This window comes from Lepisosteus platostomus, chromosome 22, assembly GCF_059453375.1.
Source record: "Lepisosteus platostomus isolate fLepPlt1 chromosome 22, fLepPlt1.hap1, whole genome shotgun sequence".
NCBI classification, from domain to species: Eukaryota; Metazoa; Chordata; class Actinopteri; order Semionotiformes; family Lepisosteidae; genus Lepisosteus; species Lepisosteus platostomus.
Genome location: NC_142632.1, coordinates 14,867,265 through 14,885,270, shown reverse-complemented (window position 1 = coordinate 14,885,270; position 18,006 = coordinate 14,867,265). Strand labels below are relative to the sequence as shown.

Here is an 18,006-nt window from a genome sequence, read left to right as displayed (position 1 = left end):
GAGGTTCTCAAACAGGAGCAGTGGAACCACTTAACTTTCACAGCATCTATTGCTTTTTTCTTTTATACGTTAAACTTTGTAAATTGTGAATTAATTAAGTTCCCTTTTCTTGAGTCTCATTTTCACCTCAACTGAATGTTCCCAAAATAAGTCTGGGATAAGCAGGTAATGAAACCGACAAGCTGAAGAGAACTTCTTTGGACAAGATAAGCTCATAAAAAGTCATAATGATGAATGAAATATCGACTTTAACTTTGCTGAAAGTAGGGTAGGAAAGTCAAGTATACTATTCACTACACACTTCTCTTATTTGACATACAGTAACTCTATTTTGTATCTCAGTCTATCACATTCAGTTAGATACAATCAGCAGTGAACAAACGGTTTTGTAGCTTATGGGTTTATCAGCCTTGTTCAGATTTTTGCCCTGGGGATTTCCTGTCCGGGTAGTTAGGGCATGTTTGAGATGGAATCTATCCACCTGCAGTGGCTCGAAGTGGCTTAGGCTCAGAGGGGCTTAGCTTCCTATCCCTACTTAAGGACACACCCAGGTTAAAGCCTTAAGGTACATGAGCAGCTCATGCTTTGCCTCAGGTTCTAACAGGGGCAGCGAGGTAATCGCACGGTGAGGGCCTGAGCTGATGGCTGTGCTTGTGTTGCTGTATACAGACGCCCCCAGGGCTGAGACTCCAGAGGCCACTGAATGCTCAGAGGTGGAGGGGCTGGCGGCAGACAGCACAGTCCGCATATTTGTGGCTCTGTTCCAGTACAATCCTGCTGTCATGTCCCCAAACCCTGATGCCGCTGAAGAGGAGCTGCCGTTCAAGGAGGGTCAGATCATCAAGGTACAGTACATTACTGATGGGACGCTTGTGGTCATGCCTCTTCTAACTTTGTGTTTTGGTTTTCCCACTCAAAGACACGAAAGTTGAGCGTTCATTTTATTCAGTTTGGGATTCCTAGGATGCATTTTGTGGCCTGTTTTTTAGGATTCTTTTTAAAAGCAGAATAATTGCTTGCTGTCAATAATTAGCAAGCTGCTGTGTGCACAAAACACTATACAATCTAACCTCCGACAGAAATAAGTCACTAACGTTAAAACACGCTTGGAAAGAGCTGGAGATCTTCTTTCTGAATTGCCATGTTAATCACTGTTCTGGCATTAGATTTTGTTTGTGACTGACTTCGATTTTGAATTGTCTGTATTGCAGGAGATTTTTGTTTTGGTTTGAACCCGGTTTCTAATCTGGAAAGTGCAGTGGATTGTATAATTATGAAAGTGTTCAAGTTAAAAAAAAAAGTTTCAACGACCAGCTGCTTTTACAAAAGTCATGTTTTCATATACGCAATGAAAGGTGGTACAAACATGACAAATGATCTTTGGAAGCAGTTGTATCTGATGCCTATATTAAAGACTAGAATTAACTAAAATACACCGTGCTAGAATTTCTGGAGGATAATGTCCATATAAATTAGTGTTAGGATAAAATCTGAGAGGAGAGGCTGTGCAGAAACACTAAGCATGAGTGGCCAACATTTGCATGGATGACACCTGAACAATTTAAAAACATTGCGTCATTTGTGTAGAATAATTGTATCAGTGCAGCTTTATCAGAACTAGACAAACCCTGTAGAATAGAGAAGTGTTTCTTAGTCTTTGAGTGTACAGCATATGTAAATGGGCATAGAACAGTCACATTTTATTTGAAGATTGGTGCGTTTTCGTGTTTGTCTGTCACAGAAAAGGACAGAAATGTTTGTCTCCTTGCTGATAGATTTACGGAGACAAGGATGCTGACGGATTTTACCGAGGCGAATCCGGCGGCCGGCTGGGCTACGTTCCATGCAACATGGTATCCGAAATCCAAGTGGAAGACGAAGAGACCAGGGACCAGTTGCTTCAGCAGGGCTTTCTGTCTGCAGAGGCCTCCATGGAGAAAATAGGTACCGAGCACTGAAGCTTCACCACTAACAGACCCTGCTGAGGAGGCAGAGGGTTTTTATTGCCTGTGCAGCAGGCACACCTATCCTTCTCTTTTCTGATTGTCATTCCAAGCAGATGTCATGGATGAAGGTCAAACTGCAATAGCTATTTTATCATGCTGCTCATGCTCTTCAGTGTGCTGTGATATGACCTGAAATCTCGATCTGGTTCAGCACACTCCTCCAGTCCTTTCCAGCTCTACCTCTTTAGCAAAGCAGAAAATGGAGCAGTATATACATGTACAGTACTTGTACTTTACTTAGTACAATGATCAAACATCAATCAATCAATTTTACTGCATTATCTTCTATGCTTTATAACCACTTTAAAGGCAACACCACTATCTGATCAGATATGTATTTCTCTGACTGTAAAAACAAAGGGTTTCTTTATCAATACTAAGCCTAGTCCACATTTATTGTAACTTGCACAGAAGACCTTTACTCTGCTGGTTGCCAGAGAAATGCAAAACAGAAATTGGTGACTCAAAGATGTAGCATGAGATTCGATTCGCCGAGCTGTTGCCAATTCTATATACTGTATATCGTAAGCTTGGCCTTTACCGTAGCACTCCTTCAAGGAGTAATTCCTGCTGCGTTTGCTTTAATGAAAACGTGCTCAGTTTCACTCGCTCGCTTCTTTCACTCTAAGTCATTGAGCTTTCCGCTGTGGCACACATGCCTCGCCAAGGTGTTTCGACATCCTGTTTGCTGTTTTCTCCCCGCGCTTCAGCAGCAGGGCTGCCCAGGATGACTAAGAGTGTGTTCCATTTCCAGCCCCACTCTCTCCGCAGGTGTTCTCCCCACTTTTGGTTTCACTTGTCTCACGTCTGTGTTGCCGGCCGTGGGTTTAATTTATTATGATTTATTTTTTTTACTCGGCTTTCATTCTGTCTGTTTTTTGCCTTTTTGTCTGCTTCTTTATTTTCCTTTCTCTGTTTTTTTTCTGAACTTTGACGAAGGCACTCGTTCGCACGCTCAGCTCCCGCGGCGCCCCGTTCCTCCGCCGAAACCTAGACGATCCAGGAAAGGTGTGTGCTGCTTCCCGCTCTGTCCCTCTCGCTCCGGCCCCCCGCGCCCACCAGGCAGAAGCTTTGCCTTGGCAGGGGTCCCAGGTTCATGACGACGTGACGTCACTGTTCACTGTACATCCCGCCTGGCGATCCTTCAGTCCATCACCTCTCTGTTTATACGCCAACCTCCCGCATGACACATGTGGATTCCATTTCAGAATTGACACCTGAGAACAACACAACACAGCCAGTCTCCCATCCCCCCCCCGGCAGGGAACTGGACAGTTACACATCAGACACAGTCGTTGTTAAATCAGATATTTGAAATGTAGGCGGTTAGTTCCTTTCAGCCTGTCCTTGGCAAAGCTTCTTCTTTGGGTTTTTTCACTTGTGTGTCCCTGTGTGTCAGCAGTGTGTCAGATGCTTCTTGCTGCTTTTCATAGGAAGTTTTTTTTTTTTGCGGCAGTTGGTGCCACGAGGACAAAGGCTTTTCCCTAACGAGTTCCTTCTCTCTCTCTCTCTCTCCCCCCTTCTTTCAGTCGAATCTGCAGGTGTCTGGGAGGAAAGTGTAGGCTCAAGTAGAGGTTAGAGCCTTTCTGTTTTCTGGGCCTAATGGAGATGGGAGGGCATCTGTATTTAATAGCCACCAGAATTCCAGTCAGACCTCCGCAATGTTGATGTGCTGCGATAAGAGCAATAAGCCAGTGCAGTTCACACATTTTTTAATGTGATGCTTTTAAGTAAAACCATCTCATTCCAACAGGCTCTTTGTAGGCCCTTCTATATACCGCCAAGTATCTTCTGCTTAGTTGATCTAAGGGGGGGGGGGTTCCCTTCTCCTGTACCCCCACTTGATGCATGTGAGAAGTGTTGGCATTTGTGTCTGCTTTCCCTTGTTTTTACCTTTTCTGTCTGTAGCAGTGATACCTTACCCGTGTCTGCTTAACTGCAGCAGGTCTGCAGTAGGATATATTGCTATATTGGTTTACAATTGGCACAGAATGAATTAAGGTATCATTCAGGTCATAGTCCCACTTAATTGAGATAAAGAATTTTAATTTCTGATGTACTTGTAATACATTTTAAATTTCTATTAGATTTGTTTTATTATGCTTCAATTTGCAGCAGGTCTAAAGCTCTTAGGAGCTCAACACAGCTAAGTAAGGTATCAAGCAGTGTTTGGTGTTGATTCTTTACCAACAAAAACAGTTGGGTTGAATGTTTTTGTCAAGCTGTACTGTAGGATTTGATCAATGCATGACAACTGAGCACATGTAATTGAACAAAATATTTATAGAAGGGAACCACTTTAGGTCAACATGCAAGCAGGTATGTCTGAAAGTCAGTCTTAAGCTGTCGTGAATATCATGCTAATGCGCTGTGTGACCGGCTGCTGTATTGTAGTGACTGAATGTTGTTGGGGGTGTGTTGTGTTTTGCACAGAGCGCAGTTGGCCAGGCAGCGGACCTCACTCTGTGGCCCCACGAAAGATGGTGGCAATCTTTGACTATGACCCAAGAGAGAGCTCCCCTAATGTTGACATTGAGGTGGGTTTTCAGGAGATGCTTCAGGATCGTGTGTGAGGGAAAGGAGCGGCTGGGCTCGCACATTTCCATCTGTTTCCTTCCTACTGGGAGGTGTTATTGGAGGTTGGATTATGCCCCTGATTATGGGGAGCTGTCGGGCTTTGAGAAATCCGAGGTCTCTCTTGTGCTTCTCTGCAGGCGGAACTGACATTCAGTGCTGGTGACATCATAGTCGTGTTTGGGGATATGGATGATGACGGGTTCTTTTATGTAAGTATCCTCGTCAGAAGAGTATCCATCACAAGACTAAACCCTTCTAACCTGGATTGAAGTAAATGTATGTTAATCAATTAATCAATTTGAGTTTCATTGGTCACATGAGTGGAACTCCATTTTAAACCAGTCCCTTTCAAAGATGAGAGACTCTTCTAACAGATAGGAAATATGAGGTTGCTGAGTGGTTATAATGCAGCTACACATCCTTTATGCTCATTGGTAAAGTGTCTAAGGAAATGTATTCTTTTCCAGTGAATTCACACAAAAGTTTATATCTACCTGTAATGTAGCAAACTTTTTACAAAATGTTCCCGAATTCACCATCTGCGGACACCCGTTCCAAATGCTGGATCCATGTGTATAATTAGAGATCTGACTAATACAGTATATGAAAAATAAACAAAGCAAGACATTTCATTTATAAGAAACTGGTTTAATTTATCTGTCTTATAACACTGGTGTTTGAACAGAATCCAGTATTGGATAGGGAACAGACTTACACCAGACCCCCTTTCTCTCACCGCAGGGAGAGAGTAATGGACAGCAAGGACTGGTGCCATCTAACTTTCTCCAAGCCATACCAGATAAAGGAGTCGAGGCGCCTGGGAGTGTTTATGAAGAAAAGGGGCTTTCTGAAAGCAGGCGTGAATCACAGGTAAGTTAAAGAGACTAGAGCTGACTTGTTCCTAAGGCATGCATGTAAAAAAAAATCCTAAGATTGAAATACTTACTGCACAGTAGAATTAATAATGAACAGTCGTACCAGCCAAACAGCCAAGAGAGTGCTTTTTGTTGGATACCTTAACAGTATTAGTTTGTGTTAATTTAATGTAAAACTCTTAATGCTACTTATACCTTTCCAAAAAGTAAAATGTTCCCTCTGATTGTGTCTTTTGAGACGTTTCCGTGATTTGCTAAATGAGAAGGGAAGTAGACATCCATTAATGTCGTTGTGAACACACACTTTTTTTCCTTTACTGTCCGTTTGTTATGGTTTATTTTTTGTTATTTTTTCCTACTTTTTGATCCTTGTTTGTCCTAATCGTCCTGGCAGAGGCACAGGAGGAGTGCGCACTCAAAGCGTAAAGTGTAAGTGTTTCTGCGTGGGAAGATACCCAGCTGAGACTCAGGCCAGCTCTTGTTCCTGGTAGATATCTTGCTCTTCAGCCGCTGGCTCAGACAGTCTTCCTCACAGGGGCTCCCAGTACAAGAGCTCAGCCAGATGCCCAGGCAGAGCAGAGCACGCGTACGGTTCTCGCACAATCGGCAAACTTCTAAAAACAGATAAGAAACAGATCGGACTCGAGCCTTTCTGTACTATATTTGGATAATCAGTAAAACAAATTGTGTTCAACTTTTGTTTTTTGTATTATACATGGAGAGTCAAAGGCAGCCAAAAAATCTCTAGGGCTTAGATGTTGCCAGGCTAAAAGGGCTACTATGTTAGTCTTAAAATAACATTAAAATGCAATATCTTTTTTTAAAGATAGGTACCGTTTTCATTAATGGAATAATGTGTGACCTATTACTGTAAAATAAATACTATTAAATATTAGAGAAAATTAGATCTACAAATGCAATGCAGAACTTGAAGTGAAATGTAGCCGTTTCAGTGCTGACTTTGGTGTCAAGACTTTGGTCAGAGAACTGGTTATCACTGAAGGCCTGTGTTGGTTTATCTCAATCTGGTGGCAACCATGGCAACTGACATTCACGGACATCGGACACAATTCTACAGTATGTTCGTACAATTGAAAGTACATATAGCTGCCATATGGCCGCCTCCCTGTTGAAAATATTGTTAAATCGATCAGCTCTCTGTTTTCAGTTCATAGCTGCTCCTGCTGGTTCTCTGAGCCCTGGTGATTACGTGCTTAGAGGAAATGTTTCTGTGCTAACAGTGATGAGCTGGGATCATCTACCTGGCTTGATCTCAAGGATAGTTCTCAGAAAGGAATAATTGTTCAGTTTTGGAATAGTATCATTGGCATAAGCTTCTATTAATGAGGCTGGATATTGTTTAAGGTGCTTCTCTCTAAATGTCTTTGAAATATTAAATATTTGGATTTATCTTTGTAGCTGAACAATTATTTAAAAACAGGGGCTGTCTGACTCTGTCTTTTTATATCCAGCAATGTGCTCATCCTGAGGTCCTGCTGTAGATAAACGTGTTGAAGAAAAGACTGGGTATCTTCAGACCACTGTGGTTAATTTGTCAAGTTGTTGTCCCAACAGGTGAATTTAAGATCTTTAGTATTAGATGCTTGTCTGTCTAGGATGTTAGTAGGGCTAATGCATCAGGATGTACATTTTATTTTTCCAAAAAAGCTGTAGCTGCTTGAGAGACTGAATGGTTTGTCCTTTGCTTGGCACAAAAGTCTGTTATTTTGCAATCTGGGAACCAGGTACACAAAGTTGTTTGCTTGGCCATATATATCTACTGTAGGACCATCATATGTGCACTCATGAGGCAATTATTGTACAGAATCGTAGTGTCATAGCCTCTTTGGTAGTGTTTCTTTGAGGTAAGTAAGAATAGGATACATGTATGGGCAATGGGGGAAGAGAACAACAAAATCCCTGAATGAATAGCAAGTTAGTGAATTTGCTAAGTCATTCAGTGTATAAAGGTATGGTTATTGCCTTGGGTAGCTGCATATAAAAAGTGTTTGCATCAAAGGGCTTCTCAGGATTTCTTGTGCCAGCTCTGGCCTTTTTGAACCTGGAACCTTCTGTGTAGTGAGTCTTGGGTTCAGAAGGGAAGAGGTTTTCTGATTCATTTATGTATAAATGACTTACCTGGGGGGTTATTGTAATCAACAGCTAAATAAAATAACTACCAGCTGGACAATGACCCCCGAATTCTTCTTATGCAGTGCTATGAGTTATTTATTGAGTTGTTCATTAGATGCAACTAAGAAATCACGATTGCACATTAATATTTCACAAACAGACATATGACATGTGTGAGTACATCAGTTCTGGCAGCTGTAGTAAAAATAACCAATCGGCCAATAAGCTAATATTTAGAAGAGAAGGAAACATCCTCTTTCATTTTACCCAAAGGTGAGCCTGGCGCCGTCTGAAGAGCAGAACGAATCCCCAGTCGCCACAGTAGAAGAGGTCCCGGATTCCAGCTCAGCGCTTAACATCGTTCTTCCACAGGTCATGACCCCAGAGGCTCCAAACCAGAGCGAGACCTCGCCCCAGGGCAAGAAGAAAAAGGGCTTTTTTTCCAAAGGGAAGAAACTTTTCAAAAAGCTTGGATCCAGCAAGAAAGAGTGAAGCCGCTGTGTCCACCCAAGGACTGTTGTGATGTTTTGACTTTTTACACAAAGCCAATAGCATTATCTTTCATGGTGATACAGAAGGAGCATCCTCTATCCTTTTCCAGAAATGTTTACATGTGTGTATAGACACACCATGTGAAACAGGAGACACAATTCCGAGAGGCGAAATTCAAAATCTTTTCTTGGTTAGCACTTGTAGGCACTAGATTTGTTGAGCTGGAAGTGTTAATTCTAATGGATTGTACATGGTTTTGTCCAATGAGGGATTATAGAACAAATATTGTCCAATTTATGCCTTTAGCGAGTGGCACTGCGTCTTTATGAAACTCATTTAGCTGTAGAAAAGGACATGTACCCATTCTGGAGCAAAGCTTCTTAAATTGTTTACACATTAACATGAATCACAGAAGAGACTAAGAGAAGACCAATTTGAGCTGCATTGTCTTTTTGTATTTTTTGCAGATATTAGTGAGTTGTTTGCTCATTGGTGCTCTATAATTTGTGAATTTGGTTCTCACTCTTTTTCTCCTTATCCATTGTCATAAATGTGCATTGGAGTCATTCATGTTTAATTTAGTAATTCGATCAGCTAAATAATTCGTGCATGGTGATTTTGTTTAAGGTGTAAAATGTGTTCCTAATGGTTTTATGAAGATCTGATTACTGTATAGCATAAATGCCAGCTGAATTAGACGCTTAGGAAGCACAGCTCAAACAGTTAAAATCTTGCCCGAGGGAAAAATCGTTTTTTTTTACGCTGTTAGCTGAAACACCCCTCTTTGCCTTTCTGATATTTTACTTGGAACTCAGTATATTTTAATTGATTGAAATCAAATCTTTCAGGACACTTTTGTACCCCACAGATGAAAGACAGGTGACTTACTGGATATTCATTTGTTTAATCAAAAAGAAAATGCCACAGTTAAAAATGAAGGACTTTCTGCCCTGTTACTGATCAGCAGAGGTTGTGCTGGTGGTGTCCATCAGGTTATGCATTGCGTTGGCCATGGCCTATCTGTGTCCCATTTGTTGTGGGCTTATTGGAAATCTCCGTTTTAGGAGCCTGACCTCTTTGTAAGGATGCTGTAACATTTCCTGTGTTGAGTATTGAAGGGACCAGAGCTGTATCTACTAAGGAATAATTAGTTACTGAAACTGGTGTACAAATTGGGTGTTGTTTGTTTTATTTAATAATATGCAGGTATTAAGAGCAAGAACAGTGATCACTAAAAAAAGAACCTATGGGGTTTTGATGAAGACAAGCTCTCAGGTTATGCTGTTGTCCTAGCTTTGCATAGGCATGCTGGGGTTTTTGTGCTTCTTAAAAACATGCCAAACAATAGAGCTTCAATGTCTACAGAAGGCAAACTACTGCATTAACATCTCATTGCTGTGCAAGGACTCCACTGCTGAAACATAGGAAGGGCTTTTTAAGATTGCACTTCTGAAAACTGAATGTTTTTCATTTTTTGTTTTGCAGTAGTTTTTTATCCTTAAGAACACCGCAATGACTGATTCTTAAAGTCCATGTCAGATTACTATAGACAAAAGTAAATATTTTAACCGTTGCTTGTGTTTTGTTTGAGTCTTCTCTGAAATGAAACAGATAAGCAAATGCACCTACCAGGCTCACTCTCTGGCCATGACCTTTAGCGCTCATTGTTACCCAGTATTCATTTGTACAGTGCACAACAGGGAAGCTGATCTGACTTCCCTGTTGCTTCAAGAAAGTGCAGTCTTTGTCAAAGCTGGCCCAATTACCCTGATGTATGTGTCAAGAACTGCTGTTGAAATAGGACTTTACTGTTAATCCTTTAGGAAGTGCAGTAGGCAACTGCTGATATAATGTAGCCTTACATGACCTCTGTTAGTCTTAAATTGTTGTTTACTTTATATGTGTATTATTTGCATGCATAATGTTATTATACCCATGTTTTGCCTTATTTATTATATTTATATATTTATTCAAATACCAGGCTTTTCTGGCATTGTCTTTTTTGACACAATTTGTAAACACAATTGTAGCCAAGTAGGGTGCATGTAACTTTAAAGACTGTTCGGATCTGTGTATATGAATGGTGAATGAGCTGTCATGGTTCTGTTTTGACTTTCAGAAGTCCATTGCTTTCATACCTTTTGGGAAGATTTCTTTTTCCCTTCCAACCGCTATCCATGTTCTTTTTAAAACTCTGTTTTGTATATGAAGGTTTTTACAACCTGTTTTGGAAGCTCGTTTGTAAATATTTCACTTTTTTCCATTGTGCATGTTTTGTGGAAAGCAATTTTTGGGATCCAGACACATTAGTGGAATTCACGCACAGATGCGATGACTTGAAGATGTGAACTGTCTTTCGATATGAAAAAACTTTTTACAGGAATAAAGTATATTTTCACATAAATCATTGGTAATGCTTTGAAATGTGATTTCAATTAGCTTTGTGTCAGCTGCCCTAAAGTAAAAGCACTTGAAGTCCGCTTTACAAAAGGGCAGTGCTTCACAATGTAAAGTGTGATTAGAGAGAAACTGTGACAATGGTTAGAGAGGTAGAGTAGATCAATGCCCATGGAAACCAAAGAAAAAGTAAATGTGTTGTCACACCACAGGAAAACTGCAAAAGTACCAAATTTACCTTAATGAACTTTCACAATGGCTACAAATGTGTCACCATAAAAAGTCCCCTTTCTACTCTCACGATCGCATTAAGCTCCAGAGAAGCCCTGCCCCTCTCTGTCTGTCACCCAGACTCTGCACGGGAGAATGGAGGCTGACAACGCAGTCTGTCTGATATCTCTTCTTCCTGTAGCCTGGAGCAGAGATATCGGGCCCCACTCGTGGGCTGCTTCCCTGAGCTTTGAACTTCAGCTTCTTCTACATGGTCCCCACCTCACAACTCCCCAGTGTGCCCTGTGTGCTCCTACACCTCCAGGTTAGAAGGTGAAATATTATCCTGGTGCAGGCAAGAAATCCCCTAAATTGAAACTAAGTAGCATCACCTGGGAACTGGACAGATAAGAGGCTAGTCTAGTCTTGTATGTGTGAAAGTCAGGTGCTCCTTAGCCCCCACACTGAGTACGTCTTTAAGCCCTCTCTTTTTAAGGGGACCGTGTTAAAGACCTGATTGTTTTTGCACCCCAGCTGGGCTACTTTTTTCTTCTTTACTTGCGGTGTGTAACTCATAGCAGCCAAAACCACCCCCTACCCCCTTGTGCCTTACTCTCAACCCCCATGCTGCTGTGACTGTTACGGATCACAGCACACAACCCAGAGCTATTTGTGGGACTCGCAACTAGGAAAAGAAATGGGTACAGAAAACCGAGACGGCTATTTTTATGTTTGTGACTGACCGCTTGTGTGATGAAAAAGCCAAACGCATTAGTAGCAACAATAAAAGGCAACAGAGAACATGTTCCTTAGTGTGTCCTATACACACTTTGCTGGGCAATAAATATTCCAAACCCTTTTTTCATAAATGGAAAATGTTTGCCCCATTTCAGTTAAAAAAAAAGTAATCTTGCTAAAACCCTTTATCTCTTCATTACTTAACCTGCTTCTTTCTGAAGCAAGGTTGTCTGAAGATAAGGCTGCCCCACCCCCCATGTCACCTCTTCTAACTACCATATTTAAAAAAGGAGAAATAAGAGACCAAGGAAAAATGGACATTAAACCAAAACAAATCTCTGATGCCTGTGTATTTGTTTTAAACTGTGGATTCCCTTTTAGAAATGAAAAAAGAAACACAGTGAATTTAAAGTTTATTATTTTTATTTCCAAAAGATTCTTTACAATACAAACTTTGCTCATTACATCACAGGGTCTAACATTGGCTTGGAAAATGTGCAATGGGCCATCATGCTTTCCAGCTGAATTTAAAACCTAAATACATAGCTGCAATTCAAAGTTAAAAGCAGAGACAGAAGAAGATATGAGCCAGAAAAATGTCTTGCCTTAAGAAGGAAATATGTAACCACAAGGCCTTCTGCTTTGTTTCGTTTTGCATGCACCGTTTATGTGATTCTGATGGACATCATGAACGGTGAATGCATCTTTAAACCAAAGCGGGTTCTTGGTCCCAAAGTGTCCAGGACTCCTTGCTTTGCTGTTTTTTCTCAGTAGCCAACAGTACACTCATCCATAAAGTAGGAAACACTACACTGTGCCGAGGAGTTTAGTAGTGCTTTCTACTTTATGGATGACTGCACTGTACTTCCGATGAGTCTTCGCTGTAATGGCGCCGTGTCTTCGGTAATTTTCCATCGCACTGTTCATTGTGACAACTTCCCCGCCTTACAGCACTCGTCAGCTCCAACACTTCAAACACTTCAACACAGACGTAGGCTTCTAAAGCCGATTATCAAGTAACAAGGCATCATGCCGTTTAAAAGAAATGATTTACAGAACCAGTTTGGTATAATTATTCAATACAATTAAGCTTCAAACCTTATTTATTTGAAAGCGTCAAGCCTTGTGCAACACATGATCAAAACTGGGACGCATTTACACACCTGTTTTTATTATTCCTCAACAGACTGTAGTAATGTTAGAATTAATCCATGGCATTTTCTTTTACTTTGAATAAACACTTTCAACAATTACTGTGACTCATCTATTCTATGGAAACAGTTTTTCACATTCTCATAAACAAAACACCTTAAAATGTTAATAAGCACAGCTGTCTCTACTTCTTTTGTTGGATTGCTAAAATTCATTAAATTAATTTCTGCTGATTGTTTAGTTTTATACCTGGGGTTCTTCAAATTTGCTTGATAGGTATCCTTTCTAGCATCATTACAAAAATGATAGTGCCAAGCATTACAAGTTTAGATTTACAACTTGAATCGGTTCAAATTGAAAACTGAAATTAATCCATGACCGATTTCAAGCTATACTCCTTTATGAAGTCAGTCTCTTAAAATTCAAATCCTTAAGAAAGTGAGTTGTATATTTTCATGCAAATGTATATTATGCATCAAATTTGTGGAATGTATTAATGTAATATTCCTACCACTTCAAACACCAGACAGAAAAAGGTACAGTGAAACCAAGGTGCCAGCAAAACTGTTGAAAAAATAATCAAATTAAATTTTGAAGACACTTGCATTTTTGAAATACAGGAAATGCTACTTCTGCTTTTCCCCACCCTGATGATTTGCTATATAAAGAAACCATATTTTCTGAGCTTTTTCACCCTGTTGAAAAAGGTTTTGATAAAAAAAGGACTTTGTTAAATTTGTTGAATTCAGTCCCAGATCAACAAAGTAACAAACTCCTTGCCTTCAAAAAACGTATTTAAAATAGCACCTGTGATCATTTTACTTATGGCTTCAAGCTGAAGCCTTTTTTTTCCTCCAAATTCAAACGTAAGCTTTTAACGAAAAAGACTCTCTGAAACTTACCCCCAGTTTGAGTTAAAAAGTCCACACGACAAATTTTATCCAGCTTCTCCAACAGCATAAATATAAAACAATACATTGATTATATAAATATTCATTATATAAGTTCTGAAACAATAACAAAATCACGTTTTTAAAAATAATTTTCGCCTGGTTTGAGAAAACAGCATCACTATGATTACATATGGCTGTTTTACAATAGTCCTTGGACTTTTGCAAATAAGACTTATTTTAAAAAATATAGCGAAAGGTTAATTGATTCTGACTGCCTCAGATACAAGCGACTAGAATGGTATATCACAAATATTACTATGCTTTTCGCTCTCCAATTATTAAAGGCTTATAAAAGCCATGAAGATATTTTTTTTGTCCCCGAAATTTGTGCACGCAATGAATTTTATCGTGCAAGTCTTTCACCGGCGAAGTTCGAATTTTTGTAAAGGCATGCGGTTAAAATGCTGTCACAGCTCTCCCATGTTCTTACCAGTTGCCTCTTCTTGGTTCCAGAAGAAATAGGTCGCTATGAGAGAAGTCGTCTCCTATTTAACCCCCTCCTACCCACGTGGTCTTAACCACAGGAAGAGGTTTAACAGTCGCCGAGCTCACAGAGACAACCCACGCCCTCCTGGGCCTAGCTACTTTCAGTTCATACTGTAGCACAAAGACTCAGTGACGCTCCCCTTTTATGGGCATGCAGTCAATTTTAAAAAGAAATTTTAAGAGGAGAGCAAAAAGAACTTAGGACTTGCAGAGGTGATGAAAAACCCGTCAGTTCTCACCCAGAAAAGTCCGTTAGGTTGCACTAGGCCTTTTAACCATGTAGGCCTTCATTTTCCATATGCAGGCCTTAATGTTAAAAGAGCCTGCTCTCTCTGAATGTGCCACACTTGGATCCATAAGCCTTTCACAGCCATCAGACTATGACTTGCCTTAGGAATCCTTCACATCCCTGCTCTACGTTTGTGAGCACATGATATGAATATGTCAAATGTATCTGTCTGGTTTTGCACAAAAAATCTGAAACGGAAGCACCGTCATTGGGAAAGCTGTTTCAATGGGAATGAGGAATTATTGCACATGGTATAACTGTTGTGCTGAGTCTGGATGAGAGCAAAAGTAGCACTGCAGTTCAAGCATGCCAAGTACTGTACTTGCATCCAAGGCAGATCAACACATATGCAGAGATTTGTTTGAAAGAATTACTTAATTTGTTTCTACTACTAATTCTAGTTTTACTTCCTTTTCCCAACATCCTCCTGGCCATCGCATCTGGTTGGAAACAGGACTGCAGATCTGCTGTGAAAATTGAAATTACAAAAAAAATGCAAGTGTGACAAAGGGCTCTCCTGTTAGAGCACATCGTGTTTGGAAAGATAGGTGTTGAATCACATATGAAGATACCAGGTTTTCTACTGGAATCTGTATTTCATGGTCTTGGGGAACAGTTAGAAATGTGTTGATTAGTAATGACCAAAGATGATGAAAAATGAGATGAGGGGTAGCCAGTCTTGGTACTGGAAGGCCAGTGTGTCTGCAGCTTCTTAACTACCTAAATCAAATTAGTATTAGCTTAATGGGGCCAATTTAGTGACTTCTCCTACCTTTCCAGGTGCTGCTTCTTTGAAGACACCCAGAAAGCACTGCCCACCCCTGTCCAATGTCATTAAGGGTTTATTTCACCCTTTATTATTTATTATTCTAACTATATTTTAATAAGCAAAATCCTTAGCAATAGACCTGAGCACTATGGTAACATATTCAGAAACATGTTTAACAGAAGTGGGTTCCATGTCTATTACATTTATCAGCTAGAACTGAATTTCAGTAGTCTATGCAAGACATCAAATTATTTTTCTAGTTCTTTCTCAAAAAAAGGGCCTATGGCTGCATTGCACATGGATTTCTGGAACAGAGGGAGATTGATAAATGGAAGCTCTATTTGAACTGATGTTGTATAAGAAGGAGCTTGCAGCGAACCAGTCTGGGCTGGGAAACAGGTGCTGTGCTGTATTGCGTGATTACTTTGCGTTGTGGTTGCACGGTTCTGCTCACATTCGTGTCTTTTTGCATTTCACAAATCCATGCCTGTTCCTTGCAGGTATTAGATGTGAGCCCCGTTTAATTAGTCAACAAAACAGAAATGTGAAATAACCCGGCACAACCTGTTCTTTTCAGTCTGAAAATCAATTTGATGATAAACGAACAGTCAAAGTCATCCAATAGCCCCTTGATCCAATAGCCAGTTGATTAAGGAGCTGGTTTGCTGTTGTTGAATGATTTCATTTCAAGAGGATATAGAGCAATAGCACTTATCGTCCCTACACCTCACGATATGCTTGCCTTTTAAAAAAAAAGCTCTTTCTTTAGAGTGGGCTGGTTTAATAATGTTCTGTTTTGGACCATTTAGAGCATCATGGCCTCATAGACCTACCATTTCCAGCTTGTTGCAAAACTCTTGTTGCAACAGGAGCAGAAGTAGATTCTGTGATTTCAGAAGACTGTAATTGTGTCAAGAGGCCCTGTTCTCCAGCTGGAGTTTGGTAACATGCTGGAAAACCCACACTAAGAAAACAGGGGGGAAGCATGTCTTATTCTCTTTAGGGAAGGCCTCTGTGTGAAGTGAGTGTTGGGGCTGCAGGACTGTAACATGCACTTTTGCCTTTTATTCTACACCTTCTGATAACTTGCAGTTCATCTATTTTTAGAAGAAGGAAATACGCTAGAGAGAGATTTTCTGATGAAAAAGAAGTGGCAGAAAATGGAAAGCGGTAGACTGTAATTTGAATGTTTTTCAGAGATGTTCTCATGCTTTTCTAACACACACAACTTGCAGACATTACTGGCTGCCCAAAAAAGACAGACACTTCAGCTTTAAAAAAATGCGACACATTGGGTGTTCAATTAATTAAATCCTCTAACACATACTAACAATCAATTTCAATATATGGGTACGTTAATCCCAGCTGGACCAAATAGGTTTCATTGTAGTATAGATGAGTATTCTTTCATGCCTTTCATAGCTCTTAATCATGTCTTTTGAAAATATCAGTTTATTGATGAAAGTAGTCACAAATACTCAAAAAATCTTGATGCATGATCTGCTGTTTTAACACGGAGAAAAAGCAACAGATTTTTTCTTTTGTATGGTAATTCATAAAAATGGAAATCTTATTACTATTACTTGAAGAGACCATGTATCAGCAAATATATTTCCAAATTGTCCTTTTCCTGGGTGAAGTTCAGGAGTGGATGGTGGTTTTCCAGCTCATCAACCATTTCAAATAGTTATAATTGACATTTAGCAGTTTTGTACTGCATTCAGACCAGAAACATCCCTTTTGAAGGCAGCCCCATCTTGCTGGCTGATGATACAGAAGCCTGTCACTCTTAATAATTGACATGACATTACATAAGGTGCTTAAAAATCTGATTAGTTTATCTGGCAATTTCTACACTCTTTTATGGTTCTAGCTTTCTTTTCCTGTCAACAGTTTGATTTCCTCCAATGCTGCTAAGCCTCCTCTGAAATCGGCTGTAGTGGGTGTCCCACAAGGCTCAGTTTTAGGTTCATACATTTTTTGCATAACTTCTGGTTAACATGGTTTGCCCAATTAAATTTTGAAACTAATTATATTTGTTCCTTCACATCCTCCTACTGAATCTATATCTAAATTTTCTCAAGTTCTTATCTGGATGAAATCAAAGCATGAACATTATCTCCTACTTCATGACAGGAAACCAATCTTTTCTGTAGTAACCAGATTTAAATCTGAAATGCAGTGAAGAATTAAGGAATTTATAGTTACTGAACTAAAATCAAAGAAAAAAACAAATCTAGAACAGGACTGCTTATGTTCACAAAAAACATTGCTAAATTCAGGCCACTGTTAGATTGTAGCCCATTAACTAGCTAAATCCATGTTTGTATTTCCTCTTGAGTTGACTGTAACTATGTAACTTTGTCCTTGGCTGTCTGCCTAGATCTTTAGTATATAAACTTCAATCCAGACTTCAATATATTGCTCTTTATAACTAAGACTAGAGAATACATTGTTCCTGATCTTCCATGCTCTTTTTGTACTGTTGTTTCTATTTCGTATACTGACATTAAGTGTTGTATAGTTCAGCCCCTTCTTGTATAGCAGAGTCATTGCCCCCCTACAATCCAGTGTAAATTTGTATCTTACTAGATTATATTATATTGTATATTATATAGAAGAGTCCTGAACATCCACAGGTGAAGACTGACGGCAGTTAATATATCCCTAAGCTACGAGGTACCCTCATGATATAACTTCCTCCCTATACAGTATCTGCCTCCCGGAGAACATGATTCTAGTTGTGTATTCCTGTCCCAGTGTAAGACTTGCTTGTCTGAGCTGAAATGTAATGTGTCTTGCAAAGTGTCATGAAAAGGATCATAGACAGGATAAACAGGAAAGTGGGGGGGTGGGTAATTATTACAACCAGCAGAACCCCTTTACAAATGTGTGCTCCCTTCAGTCTGAAACACATGCTAACTGCTAT

The 18,006-nt window shown here is 39.9% G+C and overlaps 1 protein-coding gene across 12 annotated transcripts in view; it reads left to right on the top strand.

The window, feature by feature from the left end:
• tspoap1 (TSPO associated protein 1) overlaps nucleotides 1-10,487 on the top strand; it is a 93,127-nt gene extending 82,640 nt beyond the window's left edge. For 9 of the 12 annotated variants that reach the window (XM_088616549.1, XM_088616545.1, XM_088616544.1 and 6 more), the window contains 8 exons: nucleotides 670-845; nucleotides 1,776-1,944; nucleotides 2,946-3,014; nucleotides 3,536-3,580; nucleotides 4,440-4,543; nucleotides 4,721-4,792; nucleotides 5,325-5,453; nucleotides 7,865-10,487. In XM_088616549.1, coding sequence (XP_088472675.1) covers nucleotides 670-845; nucleotides 1,776-1,944; nucleotides 2,946-3,014; nucleotides 3,536-3,580; nucleotides 4,440-4,543; nucleotides 4,721-4,792; nucleotides 5,325-5,453; nucleotides 7,865-8,083 — 983 coding nt within the window. In that variant the 3' untranslated portion in view covers nucleotides 8,084-10,487. Of the gene's footprint in view, nucleotides 1-669; nucleotides 846-1,775; nucleotides 1,945-2,945; nucleotides 3,015-3,535; nucleotides 3,581-4,439; nucleotides 4,544-4,720; nucleotides 4,793-5,324; nucleotides 5,454-5,852; nucleotides 5,888-7,864 lie in introns of all 12 variants that reach the window. The other 3 variants (XM_088616550.1, XM_088616546.1, XM_088616548.1) reach the window with 3 other exon arrangements.
• The last annotated feature ends 7,519 nt before the right edge of the window (nucleotides 10,488-18,006 follow it).